The 27,274-nt window shown below is 41.6% G+C and overlaps 1 protein-coding gene across 1 annotated transcript in view; it reads left to right on the forward strand.

Annotated features, from left to right (window-relative positions):
* The window catches only part of atg7 (ATG7 autophagy related 7 homolog (S. cerevisiae)), a 117,193-nt gene that overhangs the window by 46,323 nt on the left and 43,596 nt on the right, over positions 1-27,274 (forward strand). The window contains exons 18-19 of the mRNA XM_053653617.1: positions 12,222-12,302; positions 22,467-22,589. Coding sequence (XP_053509592.1) covers positions 12,222-12,302; positions 22,467-22,589 — 204 coding nt within the window. The remainder of the gene's footprint in view (positions 1-12,221; positions 12,303-22,466; positions 22,590-27,274) is intronic.

A 27,274-nucleotide genomic window follows, 5' to 3' on the forward strand; every position in this document is an offset into this window, starting at 1 on the left:
CACACATTAGTATTTCATGGCCTCGATTTAGTATCTCGTGGCTTCATTAAGTTGTGCGCGCAAGTAATTGTCGGTGCACGATATAGAGGAATAAAATGCAAAGTAATACAGTGTACTGGATCAAGTGCTATTTTATAAGCTGCGGAATAATGAGAGCCGAAGCCGTATTGTTAAAGCAAATTTGCCGTAATGGAATAATTATAACCAGAACTATTCAGCAATATACCAAACTCCTGTTAGATGTTTATTTCAGTGCTTCACATTCATATATTACCATACTAACCTTTCTTCTTATTATTATTACTTTCTGCCTTTTTTTTTTTTTTTTTTAGTCTCTCGCTTTTATGTTACATTGACCTACATTTGATAGCAAATAAAAATGTGTTTTTCCTTTTATAGAATTTTTTTCATCCCTGATTTTTTTTGGACATAAAGGCAGTCTTTTGTTTGAAGGCGGTGGTCTAGATGCTATTCACAAACACTTGTGTTCAAGAAAATTCTGGCAACCTCGGAGGCATTAAATACACGCAGGTCTTTTGCATAATCTGTATGGTGCCCCCAGAAAACCGACATGAACGGCTGTTGAACCTTTGTCTGAATATTGTAAGTTTCCAGCGCAAATATCGACGTGACCTTCAGACCTAAATTACCAACGGGGTCATTTTTATTCTGGGTATAAAAATATACAAAATACCAGAATACACATCTCCAGCTTCTACAACCAAATATCTGAGTCACACTACCCAGCAGCCCATGAGGCAAACGCAGTTTGAGGTTGCTGCAATTCCTCTTTTAAGGTGCGATTTAAAATCGGAAAGTGTTGTAAGGTCAACAGAGCTTAGGAGCAAGAGGAGAGATGTTCATCAGAGCTGCAAAGTTTAGATAAATCACCTGAGGGTATGAGTAGAAGAATGTTCCAGTACACTATATAGCCTGACCATCGCACGTGCTTTTTGGACTGCCGGTCTTCTGGGAAGATTATCAGTGAGGTCAGGCTGTGATGTCTGATCGGGAGGTCTTGGTCATGTCAGTGTTCCAGTTCATCCTGAAGGTGTTCAGTGGAGTCAAGATCAGGGCCTCTTGAGTTCTTCCACTTCACCCTTGGCAAACCTCACCTTCATGCTTTATTCACAGCCGTATCGTCATGCTGGAACAGGTTCGGGCCTCTTAGTTCCAATGAAGGGAAATTGAAATGCTACAGCATACATACATCCTACACAACTGTGTGCTTCTAACTCATATGGATGTAATGGTCATGTGTCCACAAACTTTTGGTGTAAGGGTAAGTGCGTGTTGGTTTATGGAAAGCCAGTAGAAATATATGTCTAAGTATATTCTCAGTCTATTATATAGAAATGTAGCACTATATCTTAATGTTTAATTCTGAAACCTCATATACAGTATATCGTGAGGTTTTACAGATGAGGGATGTAGCACGGGGCCTTGCTCCCTGTTTCCTTACATCTGTTTAATATAATCTTTCCTAAATATGCCTTATTACTCAGAATGGTGCCGGTGCGTCATTCGGGAACGTGCAAGTCAAGTCTTTCATGCTTTTTGTTTCGGAAGCACGAAAAGCTGCAATCAGGACCATTCGGAAGTGCCTGTTGAACATGGATGCATGAGCAGGGAGCTTTTGTTGAGCTGACACACACACACACATGCACACACACACTCTCATTTATAAAACTAGCTGGAGCCAGGTCTACAAAAGGTCCAGGACTAAAATGCACATATTTGGCGGCGAACAATTGAAAGAAGGAGTAGTGTCAGAGGTGGAAGTCTAGGGTGTGAATGCGTAAATCAGTAATGAATAGGATTCTTTGGAAAGCACCACACGCTCAGCTCGGTTATCACAGGCTTATTTATTTTCCCTGTTTAACAGTTGAATGCTCGGTGATGTTTGCTTGCTTTATAGCCCCCTGCACACGAAGAGAAAAATCGGTGAGATAAAAAAAAAAGGAAGATCCCCGAGAACTTTGACAACCGGGATGTTTTTAATCACATTTAGCTGGATACTTAATCACTGTTGCATTTCAAGGCTCTTTATTTGCAACAAGGTATTTTCCAGCTCATGTTTTTTTAATCACGAGGAATAAGAATAACACAGAACACATTGCTATAATCTTTTTTTTTTTTTTTAATCTGATACCTGTTTTTAATTCGAGCCACACATTTTTGTGCCCTCTAGCAGGTGCTGTGACCGTTTATTTTTATTTATTTATTTTGATTCCCCTGCCAGGAATGTGTCCTAAAACTCGGAAACGGGTCATCATTTTTGCACTTTCATGTCCATTTCCCGTAGTCACTGGGTTTCTCGAATGGGTTTTTGGTTAAATGCCTGAAATAAGGTCTGTGGTTAACACAAGTGCAAGATATTTACACACCTCCAGGGTCGGGGGTTCGATTCCCACCGTGGCCCTGTGTGTGCGGAGTTTGAATGTTCTCCCCGTGCTGCGGGGGTTTCCTCCGGGTACTCCGGTTTCCTCCCCCAGTCCAAAGACATGCATGGTAGGCTGATTGGCATGTCCAAAGTGTCCATAGTGTATGAATGTGTGTGTGATTGTATGCCCTGCGATGGATTGGCACCCTGTCCAGGGTGTACCCCGCCTTGTGCCCGATGCTCCCTGGGATAAGCTCCAGGTTTCCCCGTGACCCTGAAAAGGATAAAGCGGTATAGAAGATGGATGGATGGATCTTGCAAACTATTCCAACTCAAACTTTCCAACTTGTAAATTTATCAATTTATAGTATCCCCCCCCACCAAAGTGGAACAGATTGAAAGCACTAGTGTTCGTGTTAGTGACGTCGAAATCTAGCGACCGTGGTGTAGTTTGTTTATAGCCTTTTAACTTATAGCTTTTTTTTTTTTTTACTTCCGGCGATTATATTTCCGCTTCAAAATTCGTGAAAGTTGTGTTCATTTGTGAGGATTATCGTGATGAACAAATCACGCAAGAACCAGTGAATCGCTGCATGTGTTTCATTACGATCATTCGAATATGACCTTAACGATGCACTGCGACATTCATCCTTCATCTCGCTTTATAACAAATGCTTCACACACTGCTCCTGCTCGACCCCCTGCCTGCACACCGAAGCCTGGCACAGCATCTCAATAACACTTCTCACAAACACATTCTCACTTGTCAGTGCACACACACACACAAGCAGGGGGCTAATGATGAAGCTGAGGACACCCAAGCATAACCGTGCAAGCTATTAACTCTGTCGCATTTCCAAAGCAAGCTACACATGAGACCCCAAGCAGCGTAATGTCATCCCCCCCCCACCAAAAAAAAATCCCTAATTGCAAAAAATTCAAGTCTCCATGCATAACCAGATTAATTTTACATCCAGGCTTTGACTTCAACGTCTTCCGTCAGTGCCCTTGTTCAGGGAACGGAAGATGGAAAATCAAACGTGAAGAGCTTATTATTTCTTTGACGTTGCATATCCTGGTAGATTAGTATGTTTCCCCTTTTCTTTTAAGTCATTTAGTATAAGGGATAGCAAAGCACTTGATGTGATGACATTGCAAACTCTTTGTTGTTTTTTTTTTTGCACCCTTCAAGAAAAGCAGTTTTTTTCTCATTAGGCAACACTACCCCCTGGTGTAGACGTGGAATATTGCATGTTCTTGAATGTGTGTTGCCCACATTCCGATGGTTTCGGTCCGCTTGATGTTTTGACCCTGTGATCCGTGTGACTTTTTAAACTGACCTACAGACCTACCTGCGCTCCAACATGATTGCCACCCCTCATGAAAATGAGCAAGAATGAATATATCAAAAGAATAACACGTGCAGTAAGTGATAGAGGAACACTGTTTGATTTAAAGGTCTTGTTTTTAACACAAACGGCAAAAAGTAGCACCGTGTTCAAAATTATTGGCCCCCTTTTAATAATTAATCATCTGTGAATCCTGCCCTAGAGAGAAGCTGCATTCGCGCCATGTCATACGAGATTCCGACTTGTAAAAAGCGTTCGCGTCCTCCTCAGCGCTGTCTTTCGGATGAGACGTCCTGACTCTCTGTGGTCATTAAAAATCCCAGGACACTTCTCGTAAAGAGTAGGGGTATAACCCCGGGGTATTGGTGAGATTGGCCCTTCTCGATCATGGCCCCCTAATAATCCCCATCTCTGAATTGGCTCCATCACTCTCTCCTCTCCACTAATAGCTGGTGTGTAGTGGGTGTTCTGGTGCACTATGACGTCGCATCATCCAGTGTTGATCTAGTGGTGATTGAGAAGATATCACCCCCCCCCCCCCCCACACCATGTAAAGTGCTTTGAGTGTCTAGAAAACCGCTATATAAATATAACTAACTAACTAACTAACTCATAGAACAAGTAATTACAACTTCAACTAAAAGCTAAAAGAGCTCAGACTTGTACCACCTGACTGCTGCAACCTTATATAGTAGTTAGAATATTTGTGTAATTATTTGTATAATTAACTATCATTAATGTCTTAATAATGCGAGATTAATCTGAAAATAAACTAAAGACATACAATACAGTTGGAAGTAATTTTGCAGCCGTCAACGTCATCATCTCGCACGTATTCGTTTAATTCCCAGTCCGAGGACGTGAACAGCTCCGAGTAGAACGTCCGGGTTGTCATCTAGTAATTACGGTAATTCCGACATGGCGTGAACGAAGCCAGACTAGCAGAACTGAGTCCGTCCTGTAATGTGTAACAAGGCTGTGGACACTTACAGAGGGATCTCGGTACACATCTGCGTACAGACCATTGCTTAGGTTTGTGCATGTAGACTCCCTTCTTCAGTTCAGACCACAGGTTTTGAGAGTGAAATGATTTGTGCAAAACATATGATGATTTGTGCTTTATTAACCATTTATGTCTTGTGATGTTAGTATATTTGGCTCATCATCTTGTTTAAAGCTCTAACAAGTGTGACCCTCGTGGCAGAGGCAGAAATATCCTGATGCTTCGCAGAAGAGCATCAGTATTCACAAGAGCACCAACTACAAAACAGTCCCGAAGCATCACTGATGCACCGCCAGATTTTACAGCAAGGTCTCAGGTGCTTGTGCTCGTATTCAATTCCCTTTGGCACCAAACATGCCGATGGTGTGCATGATCACAACACGCAATGCCAACTGTACTTCTAGTGATGGACAGAGAATAATTAACCGAAAATCTGACTAAAAATATTTTCAGTGAGCACCATCTGCCGTTTTATAAAGAAATGAACTGATATTTTGTTCTAAGCATTTTTCAGGACGTGCCCCAGTTCTAATATTGCATATTACTGTTATTATTACTGTATACATTTTACATGTAACTACAGTGCCTCCATTAATATTGGCACTCTTGGGAAATATAAGCGAAGACATCCTCTTCACAGTGCGTTGAGACGATATAGGCACGCGTCCAATTAAAGGTTGATTCATATCATTCCCAGTCGACCGGAACGTCTTAATTATTGCCCTGCTGGCGGAAATGGGCATTTTCCATGCTTGTGTTCTTTTCTTCGAGCAATGACAAAGGAAATGAATGACTAAGGGAATTTGGCCTATACGTTACCTCATATTTATACCCTTGTGAAACAGGAAGTCAAGGTCGAACAATTTCCTGTTCCTAGTCACCCAGGTGTACCAAAACAATGTAAAAGATCAATGGGAATGTACTTCAAATATATTTTTCTCATAGGAATTAATAAGGACACCAGTAAATTTGCACGACCGGTTCTTCCAGTGGTAGTTTTGCTTGGTAAGGTTGAAATTCGAGCCATTTATGTTCACATTTAATTGCAAGACATTGTAAGAATTCCTGAAGCCAGCCTCAAAATATGTATCTCAAAGACATTTGACTTTGTGAAGTCTCCACCGCATGCACCCCCGCCCCCTTTTGTCACTCGCTCATTATAAACGTGAAATGCATCAGCAGCTTCCGTTCCTCTCAATCTCCACGTAGACGCTTCAGCTCTTCATATCTCCCTCGAGCCCATTCTTTCATTTGCTTTTCAATTAAGATCCACTGCCAGCAGAATCTGTACCGGGGAAATACGAAGAACCTTCGGGAATTGGCACTGATTAATTAAAAGACGGTTTGCTTGAATTTTTCTACCGTGTTTTATTCCGATGAAGGCCTTTTGATCCAAGTCACAATTTTCACATAGAAATATTATTTCGTGACGGTGAGGTGTTCATTACGTCATTTGACTCCTTTCCGGAGACAGTTTTTAGAGCTGCAGAGTATGCTTCTGCTATGAAGACATTTAACAGAGACGATTATCAGAGTTATATTACACATTACATGTGGGGGTGAATATTGCGTAATTGACTAAATGAGGTCAACGTGGTAGTGTCATGTAGACGGAGTCAACACCGTCTTTCTTCTTTATGTAAGTGAAGTCGGCTCACTAACTGACTTGTAGACTTGTCTTGTAGTCACTCCTCGTTTGGTGTGTCAACAAGCCAATCAATCTGTGACGGTGAATTTTATATCTGGATTCCAAGCCTGATGGTAAATGTTGCCTTTTTGCGACACGAACCCACCGTACTGGAACTAAACCGTGTCCTCCGGGTTCTGGTGGTGTCCGGGATTTTCCCACACTCCTCTCTGCTGCTCACACCGAGTCTGTAAGTTAAGAACAGTTCTTCAGGAAGTCGTCACTAGTGAGATGAACATGAACAGTACACAGATCAGTGGAGCTCAGTAAACTTACAGGTCAGCTACTGACCTCCATGTACATGCTGAGTATGATATATTTGCTATGAGTGGCTCTTATACTGCATTTTTCCCTGGCAAGCCATCCTGCTGCATATTGGGCAATCTTTGATGATTCGATTGAGGCGTGAGAAGAAGCAGCAGCATGTTTTATTTGTCACAGTGAAGAAAAGCCTCGATACAGCCTTGAGCAGATAGTGTTAAGGGCCTTGCTCAATGCCCCAACAGAGGTAGCTTGGCGGTGCTGGGGCTTGAGCGCCTGACCTTCTGATCGGTAACCCAGAGCCTTAATGAACCATTGAGCCACCACTGCCCATGACTGAGGAGCTGTGCCTTGTGTTGTAGGAAAGGCCTACACCCACCTTGAAAGTTTAACACGGACTAAGGACTTCCGAGAATCTGCAGCATTTTGGACTTGTCATGTAGTCGTAGAGGTCGCAGTGAGTACTGGGATGGTGTTTTGGTCTGTTCAAAATCACACATCATTGTCGCGTGTTCAGCTTCTTTCCTGAAAGCATGGTTCTACCAGGTGGCTCTAAATCTCTAGAGCATCTTCTCTGATGTGTCCTAGGTGTGTGGCTAGGTATGGTACCCGTTTTTCAGATCTGAAATATTGTCCCCATGTATCCACCAGTTGTCATCATGCAGCTTAGCTCTATTCTCCCTCCAGGACTATTTTTCCTCCAGGCTACATACGCTTAGAATTTTCTTGCTGTCATGTGACAGTTTGTGCTCGCATTCTTTCATGTGTGTCAGTTCTTTGTTCTTCCTGTGTTTCCAATTTTCCACAGATGGGACATGCACGGTCATTGTTCTCTGTTCACTGCTTGGGCTAATACATCTTGTTCTAGATGTGTTCACAGTAGCAAGTGACAAAGCAACAAGCGTTGTTCATTTTCTGTGTTTGCAGAGCTGTGATTTCAATGCCATTGACGAGCAGCAAAGTGACAAAATGACAGTGTGCAAATTAGATATGACGCAGTAAAAAGCACCAAGTCCAGGCACTTGACTGATTCCTCAGAACAATACTACAGCATACAGTCCAACATTTCTTCAGTTCCCCACTTTACCTGCAATTAGTTCACATTTACTGTTTGATACACACACAAAAAAAGTATGAACGTGGTTTCATCCTAACCTGTCACGTACAATTAAATATGTATAAATATGTTACGAAGAAAAATAATGCCTGGAAGGAAATAGCAAGATCATTGATGCCTCTGGTGCGTGTACATAGCTAGCTTGCTAGCACATAACAATCGACTGTCACACTGATTATTGCATTGCATTTAATTTGTGGTTAACTACTTAGCACTATATGCTATATATTACGGAAACCCTAAAAGGCCATCCGATATAATTTTTCTTTCTTTCTTGTTTTTTCATGATCTCGACTACATTTTCTTGTGATCTCAAATTTTTTTTTTTGTCCGCATTTTCTTGTGCTGTTTTTCTCACAATTTAATTTAATAAAGAGAGAATCTCGTGGGTTGTGAATGGGACCTGGTGTTGCACGCGTGTTGGCTTCTTCACCATCGCCGTCATACCACGTAATAATGGACTTCATCTCTGCATTATGAGAGAGTGGCGTCCCTTTCTCAAGCGTTGGACACTGTGGACGTTGTCAATCACTGACAGACATAGAGCTGTCCCATGTCTCATGAATTTGTTCATTCATGAGGATTGCGCTAAGCTATTGCTGCCTCCAGGACTGTAAAAACAACGTTATATCATGTTGAGTCGTGATCATGAGAAAAAAACTTTTATGTCGATATCATGAGAAAACAAGAAAGAAATAATAATAATAATAATAATAATAATAATAATAATAATGCATGGCTGCTTTGGGCTTCCATAATATGTATGTCCTACACTTCTTATCTTATTTAATATTTTTAAAAATACTGGCCAGTGCATGCCCACAAGCATCAATAGCATCAAACTACAAGCGACTCAAGTGACTTGTTGCTTCCCGGTGTGATTGTAAGGTCATAGGTGAGTAAGTTTACATGCATGTGCTCTATCTCACTTCAGTCCTGCCATCAGAAAGTGTTTCAGCTCTCCATTGTTGGTCTGATCGACAGTAACGTCAGCATCATTAATGGTGTCTGAATCTGAGTGTCGTGGTATTTGGATGAGTTTGGGGGGGGCGGGGGGGACTGTCGTAGATGGGGCCGGAGAGTAAGTGTCACGTCTCTATGGTTCAGTCCATTCCTTCTTTACTCTTATTCTCATTCTGCTTTATTTCTGCTGTCCATATTGTTCTCTGCTCACGGCCTGTTTTCTTATCAGCTTTGTCCTTTTCTCTGTCCCACTCGCTCTTGTTCTCGCTTCTCTTTTCTGTTCTGCTCTGCTCCTCTTTCTCTCTATATCTCTGTTGGGTGCGTAATGGCTTTACATGAATGTTAACTTTCTAAGCTAATTCTGTTCCCGTTCTCTTTTTTAATGTTTTATTTTTATTTATTTATTTATTTATTTATTTATTTATTTTTAAAGTTCTTCAGTGGTGAGCTCTTTTCTTATCCACAGTAAGAATCTCTCATCGAGCTTTTGGTCGATTCAGATTTATTTTTTTTTTCTATTAGATTGGTGTTTTTATCAGCCGTGGCTTTAATTGACTTTCACTTCCACCAAATGCACAATCCACTTTTTCAACAAAGTCCTAATGTTTTATAAGCTTCCCAGTTCAACTTGAAGTTATCATTTACCTGATGTTCAATTAAAATAATGCTCACGTTTGAAGATGCTGATTTTCTACTGGTTTCTTTGACTCCTAAGTTGCCATTTAACATGTTCTATACTCTCAGGTACTGCATTAAAATTCTCCTCTCTTACAGGGCCAGGTGCTTAAAAACATTACACATTTGATTGTTGCTCCTGCACCAGGTCTCCTACCAATCATTGTACGTTACAGCCCCTTATCAGGCATGCAAAGGACACGTTTTGATTCTGTGTGTAAGAAACGGCAGGGCACGTGAGAAAATCTGCATTTATACAAATGCCTCACACCTTTACGTAAACAAACGGCCCCAAATCACTACAACAACTTCTCTTTAAATGGTGATTCGGTGCTAACGTGTTCAGTCTAGTCTCCGATTACATTTGTCATTATTGTTGTCATTTCTACTGTTCCATTTGGAAATGAAATGTATTAGCGCATGAGTGACAGGAATGCATTTGAGACATGTCATTATTCTCTCCAAATGTGGAGCAAGTTTGCACTGGGCGAATGAAATCGACCGATAAGCTGCTTTTCATTCTTAGCGAAGAGGTTCATGTGGTCCTTAAAAGCACGTTCCGGGGCCGCTGAGTGGTGCGACAGAAAAAGCGTTTGCTCTATCATCCATATGTAGCGAGTTTGCATCCCGATGATGCCAGGAGCCCAAGAGAGCAAAATAGGCCTTGCTGTCAGGGAGGGAGAGGTGGCATACTCTCTCTCCCCTTTCGAACACAGTTACACTAGCCAATCGTGGTCGTCCGTGAGCTCATGCATGCGGAAATGGATGGATTAGAGCTTTCTTCCAAGTGTGTTATGCCCCGCCCTGACATTGCATGAGTGGCAGTTTGAAAAGATGCGATCGACTGGCTGCCTTGGAGGAAGCACGCGATAGCCTTTGTGTTGTGTGATAAGGTAGCGGTATGAATCAGGCAGGAATAAATCGGGGAATAAACCCCTGATGACTAACCTCAAGTAGTCAAATAGTCAAGCAAAGCATTATCCCAATCAGTCTTTATATTGTATTTTACATATCACCTTGCTGTGACCTCCTATTACTCTATCAGTTATGCTGGCATTATGGAGAATAAGTGGGATGGAGCTCCTCATAATCAGCTTACCCACAGTTACACTTTTAGACCGCTAGGGGTTTCTCTATACACATGGTTAGAAATAGTACTGTACTGTGCAGTGCGTACACACGCTTGGGAAAACGAGACACCGGGACTCACGATTACTGAAGAGTGAAGAGTTTTCACTCTTTAACTGAGTTGGAAATGCTCCAAATAAGGCCGCTCTGCATTCACAGTGCCACATCGCCAGAGCTATACTCGATAACACCCAAACAACAGCCCTTTACGACTCCTTTACTCACTATGGACACTATGGATTCGCTTTCTGCATGCAGTATAGGACCACCCAATTTATACTTTGGCTTAAAACACGTTTGAATCTTGCTTAAACATTTAATTCCGTCTTGTGATGGGGTCTAATGGAGAGACTCCAGTGGCAAAAAGAGATCTTACTGTACCTCCTGTTGAATGTGCACATGATTAAATATACGCTCTTTTAGTTCATCCAAAGAGCTCACACCGAGCCTGCCAAGTCGCGCCATTAGTGAGATTGTTTCGTCTTCAATCCCAGATTCTGACAAGAAGTGAGGAACAAGCAAGCACAAATCTTAAGAGAAGGAAGGTTCACGGGATCTTCAGAATCTTCAAACAGAGATTAGCAATGTTTTGTCTCATGTTAATTCTGTAAATCTCTCCACCAGATTGTAAGAACGTGGGGACATTTGGCGGGTCCCCACAAAACCTTCTTTTTTTTTTTTTTTTTTTTGACTGCAGCTTTTATTTAAGAAAATGTAAGAAAACTAAAAGAGCCTATTTTTTTTTCCTTTTAGTTACTGAGGTTAAGGTTATGTTTCGATTTGTAGGCATTGCAGTCCTCACAAGTTAAATGTGTGTGTGTGTGTCTGTGTGTGTGTGTGAGCATAATTTTCTTAGAACTGAGAAAATCTCAGTTCAAATGTTGCTCGTCTAGCTTGCAAGCGTTGGCGTAGGGTTAGTAGTCACTGAGTTCTGTCCAGTTTTAGGGTAAATAAATTCAATTGGATTCAATTTGATTTGTATAGTGCTTTCACTATACAAATAGATACTCATCCAAATAGAAATCTGGATGTAGTTCTACATCCCTAAAGAACAAGCCAGAGGCTATGCGTTCCAAGATTATTTCTATATTTTCGTAGTTTGGAAACGCGACGAGGAAGAAAATAAATGATCCCTGGCTTAGGCTAATACATTATCACATTTATTTATCAAATAAGTGAAGTACGATATTGCAGTGGAAGTCATTGCCATCTCACAGCTCTAGGGTCCCAGGTTTAATCCTGAACGTCTGTGGTCTGTGTAGAATTTCTCTGCATGTTCTCCTCATGGTTGCTTAGGTTTCCTCTGGGTTCTCTGGTTTTCTCCCACCTCCCAAAGACATGCTGGTAAGGGGATTGCCCATGATAAATTGCCCATGTGTGCGATGGTGTCCTTCGATAGCCTGGTGTTCCATCTAGGGGTACATCTCACACAGCCGTGTTCCTGGGATAGACTCTGGATCCACCGTGACCATGACCAGGACAAAACGCTTACTTAAGCTGAATGAAGGAGTGTAATCAAATAAATCAATCAATACGGAGTATCACTGAGCTCCAGAATGAATGTGCAACACATCCGAGCTCATGTACTACCACACGATGGCACTGTGGTCAATGATTTAGCACTGGCTCATCACAATTCTTTTTTATCTTTACAGATTCGAGGCTTCCTCTCCAGATTTGACAATGTTCTTCCTGCCAGCTTGGCCTTTGATAAATGCACTGCCTGCTCACAAGTGGTAAGTCATGTCACTGTGTAGATTTCATTGCATCTTGATAACGTTCTCTTTAAACCTTTAACTTTTTTTGTCCCGGAATTGATGTTCAAAGTTCACACCAATACTCTGTTTTTAGGGATTTATTAATTCGTCATCCACAGTGCTCACTGTCACAGAGGTTAGAGTTGCGACATGAGATTTCTTGAAAACTTTTTGTTGTATGAAGTCATTTTTAAGGATAAAGCCTTCGCCTGTCAGTCCACACCGACAGGTTTAATGATTGACTAATCCTTTGCTCTTTTTTTGTTTCTGACACATTTTCTGATGCAATGTTTACATTTCACAGTATGACAGTGAGGTAGTTCCTGTAATTACATGTCATTTTAGTCATACAGAGGCATATCACAGTAATTTACCTACATGTCTGAGGAGAACGTTGATATCCCTGACAGTTTGATCTCGTTTTCACGGTCATGACGTTTACTCTAGCCATTATTCGCTAGACTCTGGGTTTGTCACTATTTTCTGCACTAACCGAGTGTTCACCTTTCACCAAAAGCACATCATAACAAGCTCCATTTGAATCTGAACAGGAATGACATGAATTTGATTTTTGAGAAAAACCCATTAAAATGAACAACAATGAAACTCGTGCTGTGAAAACACGAACGGTTTAATTACAGTCCCGTCTGAAAGTATTGGAACGGCAAGGGCAATTCTTTTGGTTTTGCTTTACACTGAAGATATTTGGGTCTGAGAGCAGAAGATGAATATGAGACGATAGAATTTCCGCTTTCATTTTTCCTGATATTTATATCTAGATGTGTTTAAACAGATTAGAACATGGCATTATTTTTGGAGTCAGGCCACCCGATTTTTAGGTGAGGTAATGTATTGGAACAGATAGACTTTAACACTTAATATTTGGTTGCATATCCTTTACTTGCAATAAGTGCATCAAGCCTGCGACCCACTGACATCACTAAACTGTTGCATTTTTCTTTTGTGATGCTTTTACAGGCTTTATACTGCAGCGCCTTTCAGGTGTTGTTGGGTTGCTGCTCAGTTGGGTTAAGGTCTGGTGATTTGTCTTGGCCAGTCTAAAACCGTCACTTTTTGGGTCATTGTTTTGCTGCATAATGAAGTTTCTCCCAAGAAGATTGGAGGCATTTCTCTGTACGTTGATGGACAGATTGTTTCTGTAGACCTCTGAATTCATTCTGCGTCTACCGTCATGAGTTACATCATCAAAGAAGATTCGTGAGTCCGTTCCAGAAGCAGCCATGCAAGCCCAAGCCATGACACTACCTCCACCATGCTTGACCAATGAGCTTGCACGTTTTGGATCTCATGACCTAAATGCTTTCTTTCTCCACACGTTGGTCTTTCCATCACTTTGGTAGAGGTTAATATCGGTTCCAAAACTTTTGTGGCTCATCTTTTGTATTTCTTTGCCAATTCCAATCTGACCTTCTGATTCTTACTGCTCATGAGTGTTTTGCATCTTGTGGTATGGCCTCAATATTTCTGCTCTCGAGGACTTCTTCAAAGGATGGATTGTGATACCTTCACCCCTACCCTTTGAAGGTTGTTGGGGATGTAATTAACTGTTGTTTTGTGTTTTTTCTTCACAGCTGTCACGATGTCTCTATCATCAATTGCGGTTGTTTTCCTTGGCTGACCTGTTCAGTGTCTGGTTGTTAGTACACCAGTGGTTTCTTTCTTTTTCAGGACATTTCAAATTGTTGTATTGGCTATGCCCAATGCTTGCTCTGGTTGATGGCTCTGATAGATTTTCTTGCTTTTCTCTGCTTCAAAATGGTTTTCTCCCATAGACAGCTCTCTGGTCTTCATGTTGGTTTATCCTTTTTAACAACAAATGCAGTCTTCACAGGTGAAACCCAGGGCTCAAAGCAAGAGTAGGCATTCAGAGCTATTAACTGTTTAAACAGTCAATCTAACAGGGCAGACCTGGGAAACATGAAACATGTGTTTTTTAACCTAAAACTCAGATGTCTTCACTGTATAGCAAAAACAAAAAAAACTGGCCTTGCCGTTCCAGTACTTTCAGACGGATTGTATATTTTTTAATGAAGTAATTCACAACCTACTTGTTCATTTATGGAAGTTTTTATTTGTATGATTTTTTGTTAGTGCTACATTTATTTCATGCATTTCATTTTGTCCCACATGGAAACACAGGCCATGTGCATGAATTCTACTACAGAGAGGCCATATGGTGTGTGTTAGTGTCCAGTTGTGTGTTGATGTCAGTGGCGTATGTGAGTAATTAGGACAGGATTGAAGTGTTTTTTCCCTGGAGAGACTCGCTGCTCGCTGTTGTTGAGTCCCATAAATCAGCTCGGGTGTGCAATCTCTTCTCCATGTGAGGATTTGTTGTGTTGCTCTCTATCTATGTCTGTATGTATGTATGTATGTATGTATGTATGTATATAATATACAGTGTCCTCCACTGATATCGGCACCCTTGGTAAATATGAGGCAGAAAAATTGTCCTTATTGTTTAACCTTATGATCTTTGGAGGAATGGTCTCCGATCCCTTGCCATGTATTCTCCAACCTCACCAGCATTGTAGGAGAAGACTCAGAGCTGTTATCTTGGCAAAGGGAGGTAGCAAAAAGTGTTGACTAAAAGGGTGCCAATAATTGTTGCACACCTATATCTCCCTCCCCCTCTCTCTCTCCCCCTCTCTCTCCCTCCCTCCCCAGTAAATGCGAGTGTTGGATAGAAGGACACTGTCTTTTTTTTTTTTATTATCCCATATAACGTATATGGAAAGAGTCTCCTGTCCGTGCTTTATAACAGTCAGTAAGTTTCCTGCCATGGGAAAGTCTTCATGACTTCAAGGTTGACTAGGGAGGATTTGATAAGTAAATAAAACATTTCCACATCATTTTAGTGAAATATATTTATGGTTTCATCAAGTAGCATTGCCAAAATACTGTATATTATAGGCAGAAAAACCCAACTTTGGCCAAAACTAAAGTTTTATGACTTTTGAGGGTTTGTTTTTTTTTGTAATCAGGTGGTTCTGCCCAGGTGCGTGTTTATGTATCTGTCTATCTTATCTGTGTGTTTAAGGATCTATCTGCTTGTTTATCTATCTAGTTATCTGTTAATCTTTTTGGGTATCAGTTCCTGTCTAGAATCGCATTGTAGTGTTTTAGTCAAAGATGTGACAGAACATTTTATTGATTTAAACACTAGAAACATGTTCAGCTCAGAGATGAAATCTGGGACCGTTTCTGCTCTCTGGCCTCCGTCCTGCAGTTGTGTGTGAGTGCAGTTGCTCCTGCTGTTGGCTGTGTGCAGCAAGAAAACCATGGAAACAAAACAATCAAGGCTTCAGTGGACAATTGCTTGTAAATTTAGTTTTCTGTTTCCTTCTCCTTTAAGCCTGGCCGAGGACTGCCTGGAAACCAACAGAACCTGACATGAAAAGACTAGGCAAATGTTCGTCACCTGAAAATATCAGTGTGCACAAAGATAATGTGTGTATGAAATTGAAGCACCACAATTTTACTGTATTTCATTGGGGTTTTTTTTTTTCTTTTTTTTTCTGAGGAGGCTGTCAAAAATGAGAAAGGTTCCTTCCTGTTCAAAACACATTATAAGTACAGCTGTTTTCTAAGATTCTGGATTTGGACAAATTTGAAGGCAGCACACCCATAATTCGGATCTCTGGCTGAGCATGCTATATTTCCATATTTATCACAATGAAATGAAAAATAACCGCATGCCTAATTATGGGTGTTTATTTTCCAACTCTAATGAACACACAGCATAAACAGTGGCTTCAAAGAGCAAACACAGAGTCTGTGAAGTGTTGTCATGCGGGAGGCCGAAGCGTCAGAGCCTCTCTCAGCAGCTACTGAGGGGAAGTCATGAGAACCGGAGGAGGGAAAATAGGCCAAGCTAGGAAGCCTCTGTCTATGTAAACCAGATGTGCAGCTCCCCCAAAGCAGCCTCACATACACACGCAAGCTGCGTCACACGGTCGCCATGGCTTAATGGGCCGCATCAGTCAGGAGGTGCCAGATCGAGGGGATCTACTGCTGGAAAATATAATGAAACCTTGTAAAAGTTGTTCCTGCTACTGCGTTGCTAAGCAAGAGTTTGTTTACAAGCACAGTCATAAACGCAACATGAGCAACGTCCTTGGGAGAGAAATATGGGCTTTGGTTCAAAAAGAAAGGAAAAACAATGCTCCTGTAATGTACCTCTGATTTTATAATCTGTGCTTTTAAAGTAAGTCAGGGCCACGCAACAGTAGTACAAAATACTTGAAGACAATTCTCATGAAAAACACTTTACATTTGCTAACAAAGTGCAAGCAGAACAGGTCGGCTATGTGGAATACCGAAGGTCTCCCATGTGACACAACAGAAAAGTGTTCACCTTGTCATTGGGAGATCTGAATCGGAGCAATGCCATTGGAAACAGCGCTGAGCAGGACAAAAGCAGAATGGAGCAGCTGAACTGAGGGGGAGAGAAGAATATTTGATTAATTCTTGAAAAGAATGGGATGAGATATTCAATGGGGAAATATGGTGCCTTATAAGGTCACTCTTTTGTATTTCCGCATAATTGATTTCGTCAGTTCTGCACAATTGTTAATTGTGGAGATTATCTGAGCGAAAGGAATAAGCCATTCTCTTTCTGTCTCCCTTATCAGTGATGGAAAAGTTAGGTAAGCCGAACCAGAAGAAAACACACACACACACACACACACACACCCCCCACACACACACACACAGTTTGCATCTTGGTTCATGAAATTCTGGATGGAAACCTTCTTGATGTCTTTGATAAAGCAAATGGAAAATAACACTGTCAGGTTTATGCTCCCTTAAGGTCAATGAACAGACTTTGCCCCTGTTGCAGGAGTTTACCTTTTTACCTTGATCTTATTCACAAGAGAGCGTGAGCTAGACAAGCAGATACCAGCAGGTACCACTTCAGAAATTGTACCACTCTGTAAAGGTGAAGCAGGAGCTCAGTTTGTAGATGAAGCTCTCTGTTTACTGCTCAGTCTACATCCCTGTCCTCACTGATGGACTTGTTCTGAGGATAGTCCATACATCCATCAATCCATCTTCAACCGCTTACTCCTTTTCAGAGTCACGGGGAAACCTGGAGCCTATCCCAGGAAGCATTGGGCACTAGGCGGGGTACACCCTGGACAGGGTACCAATCCATCGCAGGTTCTGAGGATAGTGATGAGGATAAAAAATAAGGTTGGGAGTACAGGCAGCAGGCTTACTTCGCACTTACCCCGCACTGCACCACACTCCCTTCGATCCTCCAGCACCGCTCGACTGGTCCCACCATCTCTCAGGGTACAAGGAAGGGATGCATCAAGACTCTTCTCCGTTCTGGGACCTAGGTGGTGGAATGAACTCCCCCTAGATGTACGAACAGCTGAGTCACTGGCAGTCTTCAAACAATCTCTAAAGACCCAACTCTTCCTGAAGTACTTGAATTCGCACTTTAAAACAAGTACTGTCTGTGTGCTTTTCTTACTATATCATCTCCCGAACAGAGTTCTCAGACTGATGATACTCTTACTCCGTGACCTGGAGGACCAGTATCAGGATGTTTTTATTGATCGAGACTTCAAAGCATTTATGTAAGTCACTCTGGATAAGGACATCTGCCAAATGGCATGAATGTAAGTGTAACTTTTACTCTCCGTGATATGGTGAGGAGCTGGACAATCCAGTAGAGCCTCGGAGTGGAGTCGCTGCTCTTATTATTTGAGAGGAGCAAGTTGAGGTGGTACTCGGAAAGCTTGCAAAGATGCCAGTAGTTTCCACTGTAAGTTCAGCATCAAGGTGCACTGTAATATATGCAATATATATACCAAATTAAAACTTTTTGTTATGTCTTTCTCATACAAGAGCAGAACAAACACTGGTGACCACTAACCTGATGAGCTCACTCGTCTGCTGGGCAACTACAGATTAAAAATTACACCGATTAGCAATAACATTAAAATCGCCTGCCTATTGGGTTCGTCCACCTTGTACTGCCAAAACAGCTCTGGCCCGTCGAGGCATGGACTCCACAAGACCTCTGAAGGTGTGCTGTGGTATCTGGCACAAAGATGTTAGTAGCAGATCCTTTTAGTCCTGCAAGTTGCGATGTGGAGCCTCCATGGATCTGACTTGTTTGTCCAGGACATCCCGCAGACGCTCGATCGGATTGAGATCTGGGGAATTTGGAGGCAAATCAACGTCAACACCTTGAACTCTTTGTCATGTTCCTAAAACCGTTCCTGAGCAATTTTTGCAGCGTGGCAGGGCACATTATCCTGCTGAAAGAGGCCACTGCTATTAGTGAATACTGTTGCCATGAAGGGGTGTACTTGGCATTTCTTCCACAGGTAAGTAATGGACACACACCTGGCCTTCCACCCGATGTAAAAGAAAACACGATTCATCAGACCAGGCCACCTTCTTCCATTGCGCCATGGTCCAGTTCTGATGTTCACGTGCCCATTGTAGGCGCTTTTGGTGGTAGATAGGGGTCAGCATGGCCACTCTGACCGGTCTGCAGCTACGCAGCCCCATAAGCAGAAAGCTGCGATGCACTGTGTGTTCTAACACCTTTCTTTCATAGCCAGCTTTAACTTTTTCAGCAATTTGTTCTGCAGTAGCTCTTCTGTGGGATCGGACCAGACGGGCTAGCCTTCGTGCAATGAGCCCTGGGTGTCCATGACCCTGTCACTGGCTCACCAGTTGACCTTCCTTGGACCACTTTTGGTAGGTACTAACCACTGCATACTGGGAACACCCCACAAGACCGGGCATTTTGGAGATGCTCTGACCCAGCCATCTAGCCATCACAATTTGGCCCTCGTCAAAGTCGCTCACATCCTGGACGCAGGACCTGGAAAGCATAATTATAACACGTTATGCTAAGGAGAAAATGATTCTGCTTGTCCAATATGGCTGCCCACATAATGACAGTGTTTTGTTCATGTTTACATATTACATTAAGTTTCACTATGTCTTAAACCACAACGAATCTGAGTGAGATATTTCTGGGGACAAAAATATTTTAGGATACCCAAGAATTAATTTCAGGGCAGATGAGGAAATGTGATAAATAAAACCATGATATCTGTGCAATTAAACGTTCTCGTGCACTAGTAGAAGCAGTGGTGCTATTCAGACTTTTTCATTTAAACATTTAAGAAATAAAAGATCTAGTAACCACACATCTTGCCTTATAACGCTAGATTTATTTTTTATTTTTCTCCTCCTACTTTATTGGCTGTCACCTCAATGTGCCTGAGCTCAGAGTTGAGCTATCCGGCTTTCAAACAGAAACGGGGGGAAATGCATGATCTCATTTGGCTACTTCTGTATCTTACTATCACACCTAGTAGCCAATAAAATGGGATTAAACCTACTAAGGGACAGGTTTGTTTTACGTCTAGGGCGATTACATATGGTGGAATCGTAATGGTGACTCCTCCACTTTTTATGAACACCATTATAGGATAATCACTATACAAAACAATGTACATGTACTGCATGTGTGTGTTATGTTAGCCATTGTCGAATAAGCATTTGGAACGGTCATAAAATATTTTAAAAGCGAAATCCACTGCACTTAAGCCTCTGGGTGAGACTTCCATTTTGCGTTAGCTACCTTAGTCCCATAGCACTGCTCCAAAAATACATTTGAGCTTTGTGGGAAGATGTGTACATGTGATGTCTTTTTTTTTTTTTTTTTTTTTTCTTACCCAAACCATTCCTTCAATGCTTCTTAATAGACATCATATAATTATACCTTTATTGAATTTAAGATTGGTTTCCTAAAATAAGCAGGCTGTGCAATTCACAACACTGTGAAGCCACTTCAGTGCGTTATATGCAGCTCCGTGACTTACTGCACTGGCTGCCAGACCTCCAAACGTCACATTTGCCCTGAATTGGGGACGTTGTCGTTGTTTAATTCCATGCTACTTGGTACCGTAAGTGTACTCCACCCTGTCAGTCGTCTGTGTCTGGCTCGTTTAAAGCAGACGCCACTCTGCCGCTCAACACACACACACACACGCACACGCACACACACTGCTGCTTATTCATCACAGCATGCAGAAACTCTATCTCTCTGCAGAGTGAGGCTGTGAAAGGTGTGCGGTGATAAGGGAGAGTGTGTAATGGAGAAAGTGGCCATGTCTGGGCCTCAGTCCTACACGTCTGCCTTTAGTCATGTACCTTTCGCTTTTATTTCATTTATTTTAAACCAGATTCGTTTTGCTCCTTTTTACTACGCACAGCTGCACTTCATTCCTGCACTGTTTCTGTCTTAAGCTCCCGGAATGATGCGTTTACTCTTTTACGATCGCTGTCTGTCTTTGTAGCTGTCTACCTGCCTTTGTCTATGTAGCTACTTCCTAAACTATTTGTATCTCTCTGTGTAGCTGTCTATCTACCGAAATAACTGTCTTGTTGTCTACTTGTCTGTCTTTCTAGCTGTCTGACTATCTAAATAACTGTCTGTCTGGCCACCCAGAGGTCTGTTTATTTGTCTGGCTAGCTGTCTCTCAGTGTACTGTATGTGTGTCTAGCTGTTTATCAATCTAGATAACTGTCCTGCAGTCTACCCATCAGTTTGTCTGTGTAGAAGTCTGTCTATCTAGCTGTGAAACCCATCCAATTAAGTGAACTGTCCCTCTGTCTACTTGTCTACCTGTCTAGCCATCTGTCTATTGCGATGACTCTGTCTGTTTACCCACCAGTCTGTCCGGTTTTCTGTCTAGCTGTCTGTCCAGCTGTTATCTAGCTGTCTGACTCTCCTGAAAACTATCCTTCTGTCTTCCTGTCTGTCTGCCCAGCTTTTTAGGCATCTAGATATTATCCCTCTGTCGACCCGTCTCTCTGTCTTACTATATCTAGGTTTCTGTAATTTTAAACTCACTGTGGTATGTTTAAAGCCCCAGTGTCCCTGGATGCTTGTTTATACAGACTGTACTCCTCATACATAATACTGAAGTTTAGCATTCTCTCAAAGAAGAATCAACAGTTTTGCACAGGTTGCTCAATACCTTTCTGTCTCTGATTTACAAATGACATTATTTACATTATATTTGACATATACCTGTATGATATTTAACCGTGGGCATGGGGTACTTTTCCATATGGCTACCTCTCTGTGTGCTCCAAAACCACCTCTGGTGTTTATCGCCAAAAAGCTCTATTTTGGTTTCATCTGAGCATAGAACCCGATCCCATTTGAAGTTCCAGTAGTGTCTGGCAAACTGAAGACGCTCGAGTTTGTTTTTGGATGAGAGTAGAGGCTTTTTTCTTGAAACCCTTCCAAACAACTCGTGGTGATGTAGGTGACTTCGGATTGTAGTTTTGGAGACTTTCTGACCCCAAGACACTAATAACTTCTGCAATTCTCCAGCTGTGATCCTTGGAGATTTTTTGGCCACTCGAACCGTCCTCTTCACAGTGCGTTGAGACGATATAGACACACGTCCAATTCCAGGTCGATTCATAACATTTCCAGTTGACTGGAACTTCTTAATTATTGCCCTGATGGTGGAAATGGACATTTTCAACGCTCGTGCTATTTTCTTATAGACACTTCCCATTTTGTGAAGCTCAACAACCTTTTGCCACACATCACAGCTAGATTCCATGGTCTTACCCATTGTTATGAATGACTAAGGGAATTTGGCCTATGTGTTACCTCATATTTATACCCTGTAACACAGGAAGTCATTGTTGAACAATTTCCTGTTCCTAGTCACCCAGGAGTACTAAAAAAATTGGAAAATCAATGGGAATAAACTTCAAATATATTTTTCTCATATGAATTCATAGGGGTGCCAATAATTCTTGCACACCTATATTTAACAAAGATAGAATTTTGGGGGGGATCAACCTGTGTTGTGTTTGCACTTGTTTGATATCCATGAGCGCAGAGTACTTTTGTGATTTTTTTTATTTATTTTATTTTAACAAAAGATCAAAAGGTTAAACCATAAAGACAATTGGTCACAGCCTTCTTTGGTCATATTTACCAAGGGTGCCAATATTACTGGGCGGCACTGTGTATATAGCACAGTAATATAGCGAAACATCACCTAATACAGCCTAATAATTCATTTAGTCTAAATATGAATTCATTTTCATTCACAGGTCCTGGACCATTACGAGCGTGAAGGATTCCAGTTTTTGTCCAAGGTGTTCAACTCGTCTCATTCCTTCCTGGAGGATTTGACGGGTCTGACCCTGCTGCATCAGGAGACACAGGCTGCTGAGGTGAGTCTTCCTCCTTCCTTGTTGTCTTCCTCATTTCTCTAAGACCAATATTCATCACAGCGCATAAATATCATTATAAATACACTGAAAAATCATTAGATATGTTGGAGAGACCAGCATTTCATAAGGACTTTGACAAATCCGTGATTAAAGATGAGAGAAACTAAGTCCACTGGAAGATCCTTAACTCTGACGTGAGTATAGATGAGACCATTAGAGGGAAAAAAGAAGATAATATCGTTTACACATTTAGAAACTTTGTGAAGTCGAGCTGAAATGGACATACTAATCACTGTTTATGGTAAATGTGTTCAGAGACCTTAAAAAAGAGACCGATTCGCAAACAATGGAATGTGTAATGTGACGGAGGAACGAGGGCAGAAATGTTAGAAATGTGTGGCATGGCATTTACAGCCATGTCCATGTGGCCTTCATTTTTCATTTTGACCCTCAGGGGTTCGACGACCCTGCTGGATTTTTTTTCCTCATGACGGCGGAAACAACTTCAAATACCCTTAAACTTAAAGGGTCTACTTTTATTGGTGCACACTCACAATAACAACAAAAGACATGAGCTTTTGTAAAAGAAAGAGAAAATAAACTGTCTCTGTCTCCGCGAGAATCTTTCTGGAACACGGCGGATACTCATCACCCGAACATGAAGCGTATGTCTAAAGAAAGCTTGAAATGTGTAATGTTTTAAATGAAATAATTCACATATTCTCCTGCAATGTAATCTGTATGAAATTAAAGAGACGCACAGTTTCTCCTGGCTCGGCTAATTATCGTTAATGTGATCAGAGCGCGCTATTCTTACGGTAATGCGCTTAATAATAATGATCTATGCGTCTTTATCGGTCACATGTACATATGCACAGTGAAATTCTTTTCTTCGCATACCCCAGCATGTTAGGAAGTTGGGGTCAGAGCGCAGGGTCAGCCATGATACAGCGCCCCTGGAGCAGAGAGGGTTAAGGGCCTTGCTCAAGGGCCCAATATTGGCAGCTTGGCAGTGCTGGGGCTTGAATTCTGACCTTCTGATCAGTAACCCAGAGCCTTAACCGCCAAGCCGCCACTGTCTGAATGGTCAACGGCCCCAACAATGCCTTAAAAAGCATCGTTTCATCATCAGATTCATTCTCTTTCCTGTGCGTTTGGAAATCATATCCATCCAATCACAAACCATCCACCTTCTGTAATACTCTCGTCTCACCCTGTGTGCACTGGACACTAATAATAATAATAATAAATGTATCTTGAGCAGCAAATCAGCATATTAGAATGATTTCTGAAGGATCATGTGACGCTGAAGAATGGCGAAATGATGCTGAAAATTCAGCTTTGATCACAGGACTAAATTACATTTGACAGTTTCTTCAAATAGAAAACACTTATTTTAAATTGTAAAATATATTTCACAATATCACGGTTTTTACTGCATTATGGATCAAATAAATGCAGCCTTGGTGAGGAGTAGAGACTTGAAAATCTTACCGATGTAAAACTTTTGAACGGCGGTGTACGTCTGACGTTTTCAAGTAGGGTCTTTATGTAAGGAAAAGGTAGAGTCCGATTATTTCTTTGAACTTCAACTTGATTTTGTGAATAAGCCACAAGCAACACATTGGATCATTAAGTCTCGTCACATTCATTCTTCGACAGTCTTCACATTCCTCACCGATAGGCCCAGGGGAGGGGTCTTCATCGCCTCAGGTGTGAATCACATCAATATTCTATTCATGATGATTCTCGACCACCACGCGTACAGCCTTCCTGACACCACAAGTGTCTTACAAAAGTTAAATGACTATATGGTTTTGTATGAATGGGAGGTCAGAATGGTTTTCACATCGTTTTGTAGCAGAAACTCGAATCTACGAGATCCAGTTCTCAAAAGTCATGTGGAAAATGTGTAGTATGTGTTATATGGCCTTATTCCAGTGACTTAAAATGTTTGTAATGCATAGAAGTTATTTTCTCAAAAATATAAACATGTACATACATTCTGCTGAGATATTATTGTAGCCCTGTTTGTGCTGAATACTGTGTAATCAGACGTTAGCCATTAATATGTTTATAAGCACAAATGTCAAGGCATGTCAAAGCTTCTCCAGCACCCAAAAACGCCCTCAGACTTCAGAGGGGGGAGTAAAATCTTAAAGTATTTCCTCCGAGTGCTCTGGTTTCCTTCGCCAGTCCGAAGACGTGCGTTGTAGGCTGATTGGCATTTCCAAATTGTCCATAGTGTGTGTAATTGTGCCCTGCTATAGGTTTTCCCGGGTTACCTGGGATAGGCTCCAGGCTCTCCATGACCCTGTGTAGGATAAGTGGTACAGAAAATGGATGAATGTCATTTTGAATCTGATGGCCTCAACACGTCTCAAAAAACTTGGGACGGGGGCAACAAAAGGCTGGAAAAGTAAGTGTTAGTAAAAAAGAAACAGCTGGAGGTTAATTGGCAACATGATTGGGTATAAAAAGAGTATCTTAAAGAGGCAGAGTCTTTCAGAAGTAAAGATGGGCAGAGGTTCACCAATCTGCACCAATCTACAGTTTGTGGAACAATTTCAGAATAATCTTCCTCAACGTAAAATTGTGAAGGCTATGAATCTCTCATCATCTACAGGACATAATATCATCAACAGATTCTGAGAATCTGGAGAAATCTCACAAGGGACGAGGGTGAAAATCGATACCGCAAACCCGTGATCTTCAGGCCCTCAGGTGGCGCTGCGTTAAAAACAGTTCAGTTCGGTTCGTTTATTTATAGCAGCACTTTTAAAACAGCCTCAAGACTGACCCGAGTGCTGTACATGAGCAGGATAAACAAAAACAAAATTTGAAAACATAAGTAGCGACAATTAACATGTTAAAAGCTAAGGAAAACAAATACGTTTTCAGAAGTGATTTAAAAACTGATAAAGTGGGTAAACTGATAAAACTGATCAATTTTTAGCTACTCTAAGTTGCACTGGCAAGCTATTCCACAATCTAGGCCCTACCTCAGAAAAGGCTCTATCTCCTCTGTCAATAAGTTAAGGTCACCAGAACTTAAACTTCTGGGAGGGTTGTAGGGACACTATAGATCAGACCGGTAGTTAGGAGCAAGGTTATGTAAGCATTTGTACCCAAATGGAAGAATTTTAAAAGTCCATCCTAAATTGGACTGGAAGCCAATGGAGAGCTCACAAAGTAGGAGTGGCATGATCATATTTACGACCATTCTTGAGAAATTTGGCTGCAGCATTTTGAACCTGTTGAAGTCGCGCTACATGGGACTTAGAAATACCGCTGAACAAAGAATTGCAGTAATTCAATCACGAGGTTATAGAGGCATGAATGGCTATCTCAAGGGACTTTTCAGACAGAACATGTTTTATTTTAGACCGCAAGCGAAGCTGAAAAAAGCTACAGGCAACAACAGAGGACACATGTTTATCTAATGCACAGCGTACACATCTGGAAAGACACCATCAATACTGAAAGGTATATACAGGTTTTAGAGCAACATCTGCTTCCATCCAGATTCCATCCCATCTTTACTTCTGCAAGTCTCTGCGTCTCTAAGATACTCTTCATACCCAGTCATGTTACTGACCTGTTGCCAGTTAATCTAATTAGTTGCAAAATGTTCCTCCAGCTGTTTCTTTTTAACAACACTTTACTTTTCCAGCCTTTTGTCGTCCCGTCCCAACTTTTTTGAGACGTGTTGTGGCTATGGAATTCAAAATGACCTTATTTTTTTCTTAAAACGGTACATTTCCTCAGTTTAAACATTTGATAGGTTTTCCATGTCCTGTTGTGAAGAACATACGGGTTTGTGAGATCTGCTAGATCGTTGCATTCTGTTTTCATTCACATTGTACACGGCGTCCCAGCTTTTTTGGAATTGCGGTTGCATTAAATGACGTGTAAGCGTGTTCCAAATATCCGCTACTCTTGACCCCCCCTGGAGAGAAGGACCCTTTGGAGTTCTCGCTGTGAAGGCTGTCTAGTCATGATCATTGAGAATGAACCACAGCAGGCGTCTGTCTATGATTTTAAACAGTTACGCGTCCTCGTTTGATGTCGGATTCAAAGTCGACTTTAAAGTGCATGTTGTCTCGTCGGACTTCGAGTCCGGACGCCTCGTTCCCATGTGCTGACGGATGTGGGAATCCATTTTTCTAAAGGGAGCAGAGTATTTATGGTTCCGTATCGGCTTCTTTCCCCCCCGTGAATGAGACCTTTGTTAGGTCAATCCGTGAGTGTGAGAGTTCAGATTTTCTCAGGGTTGCCTTTACTTCAGCGTGTAGTCCTAGCAGACTGCTTCCTGCTTAAACCTAGCCCCTGGGAGCCACACAATACTGTACACGTCATCGTAGTTCAGATTTCAAATGAACAAAAAAATAATGCAGCTATTCATTATGTTGCTCCAGGTGTTTGCTAATCTGCTCGGGCTAATTGCTCTACGTGTTTTGAGTCATTCTAGCGTCTGTCGCTGAATGATGAGACAAAACTGCACGAATACATGTGCACAGCAGACTTGTTGTTCTCTTCTCTGGTCTATTGTGAGGTCTAATTTTTTTTGTTCTAGTCACATATAATATAGAGAGAGAGAGACACTCTGCTTCTGACATTATGGCTTTGGACTGTTTGATTGGCTGTGACAGAGCAATGATGCAAGCAATTTGTGTAGTATTAAA

This window comes from Ictalurus furcatus, chromosome 21 (genome assembly GCF_023375685.1).
Source record: "Ictalurus furcatus strain D&B chromosome 21, Billie_1.0, whole genome shotgun sequence".
NCBI lineage: Eukaryota > Metazoa > Chordata > Actinopteri > Siluriformes > Ictaluridae > Ictalurus > Ictalurus furcatus.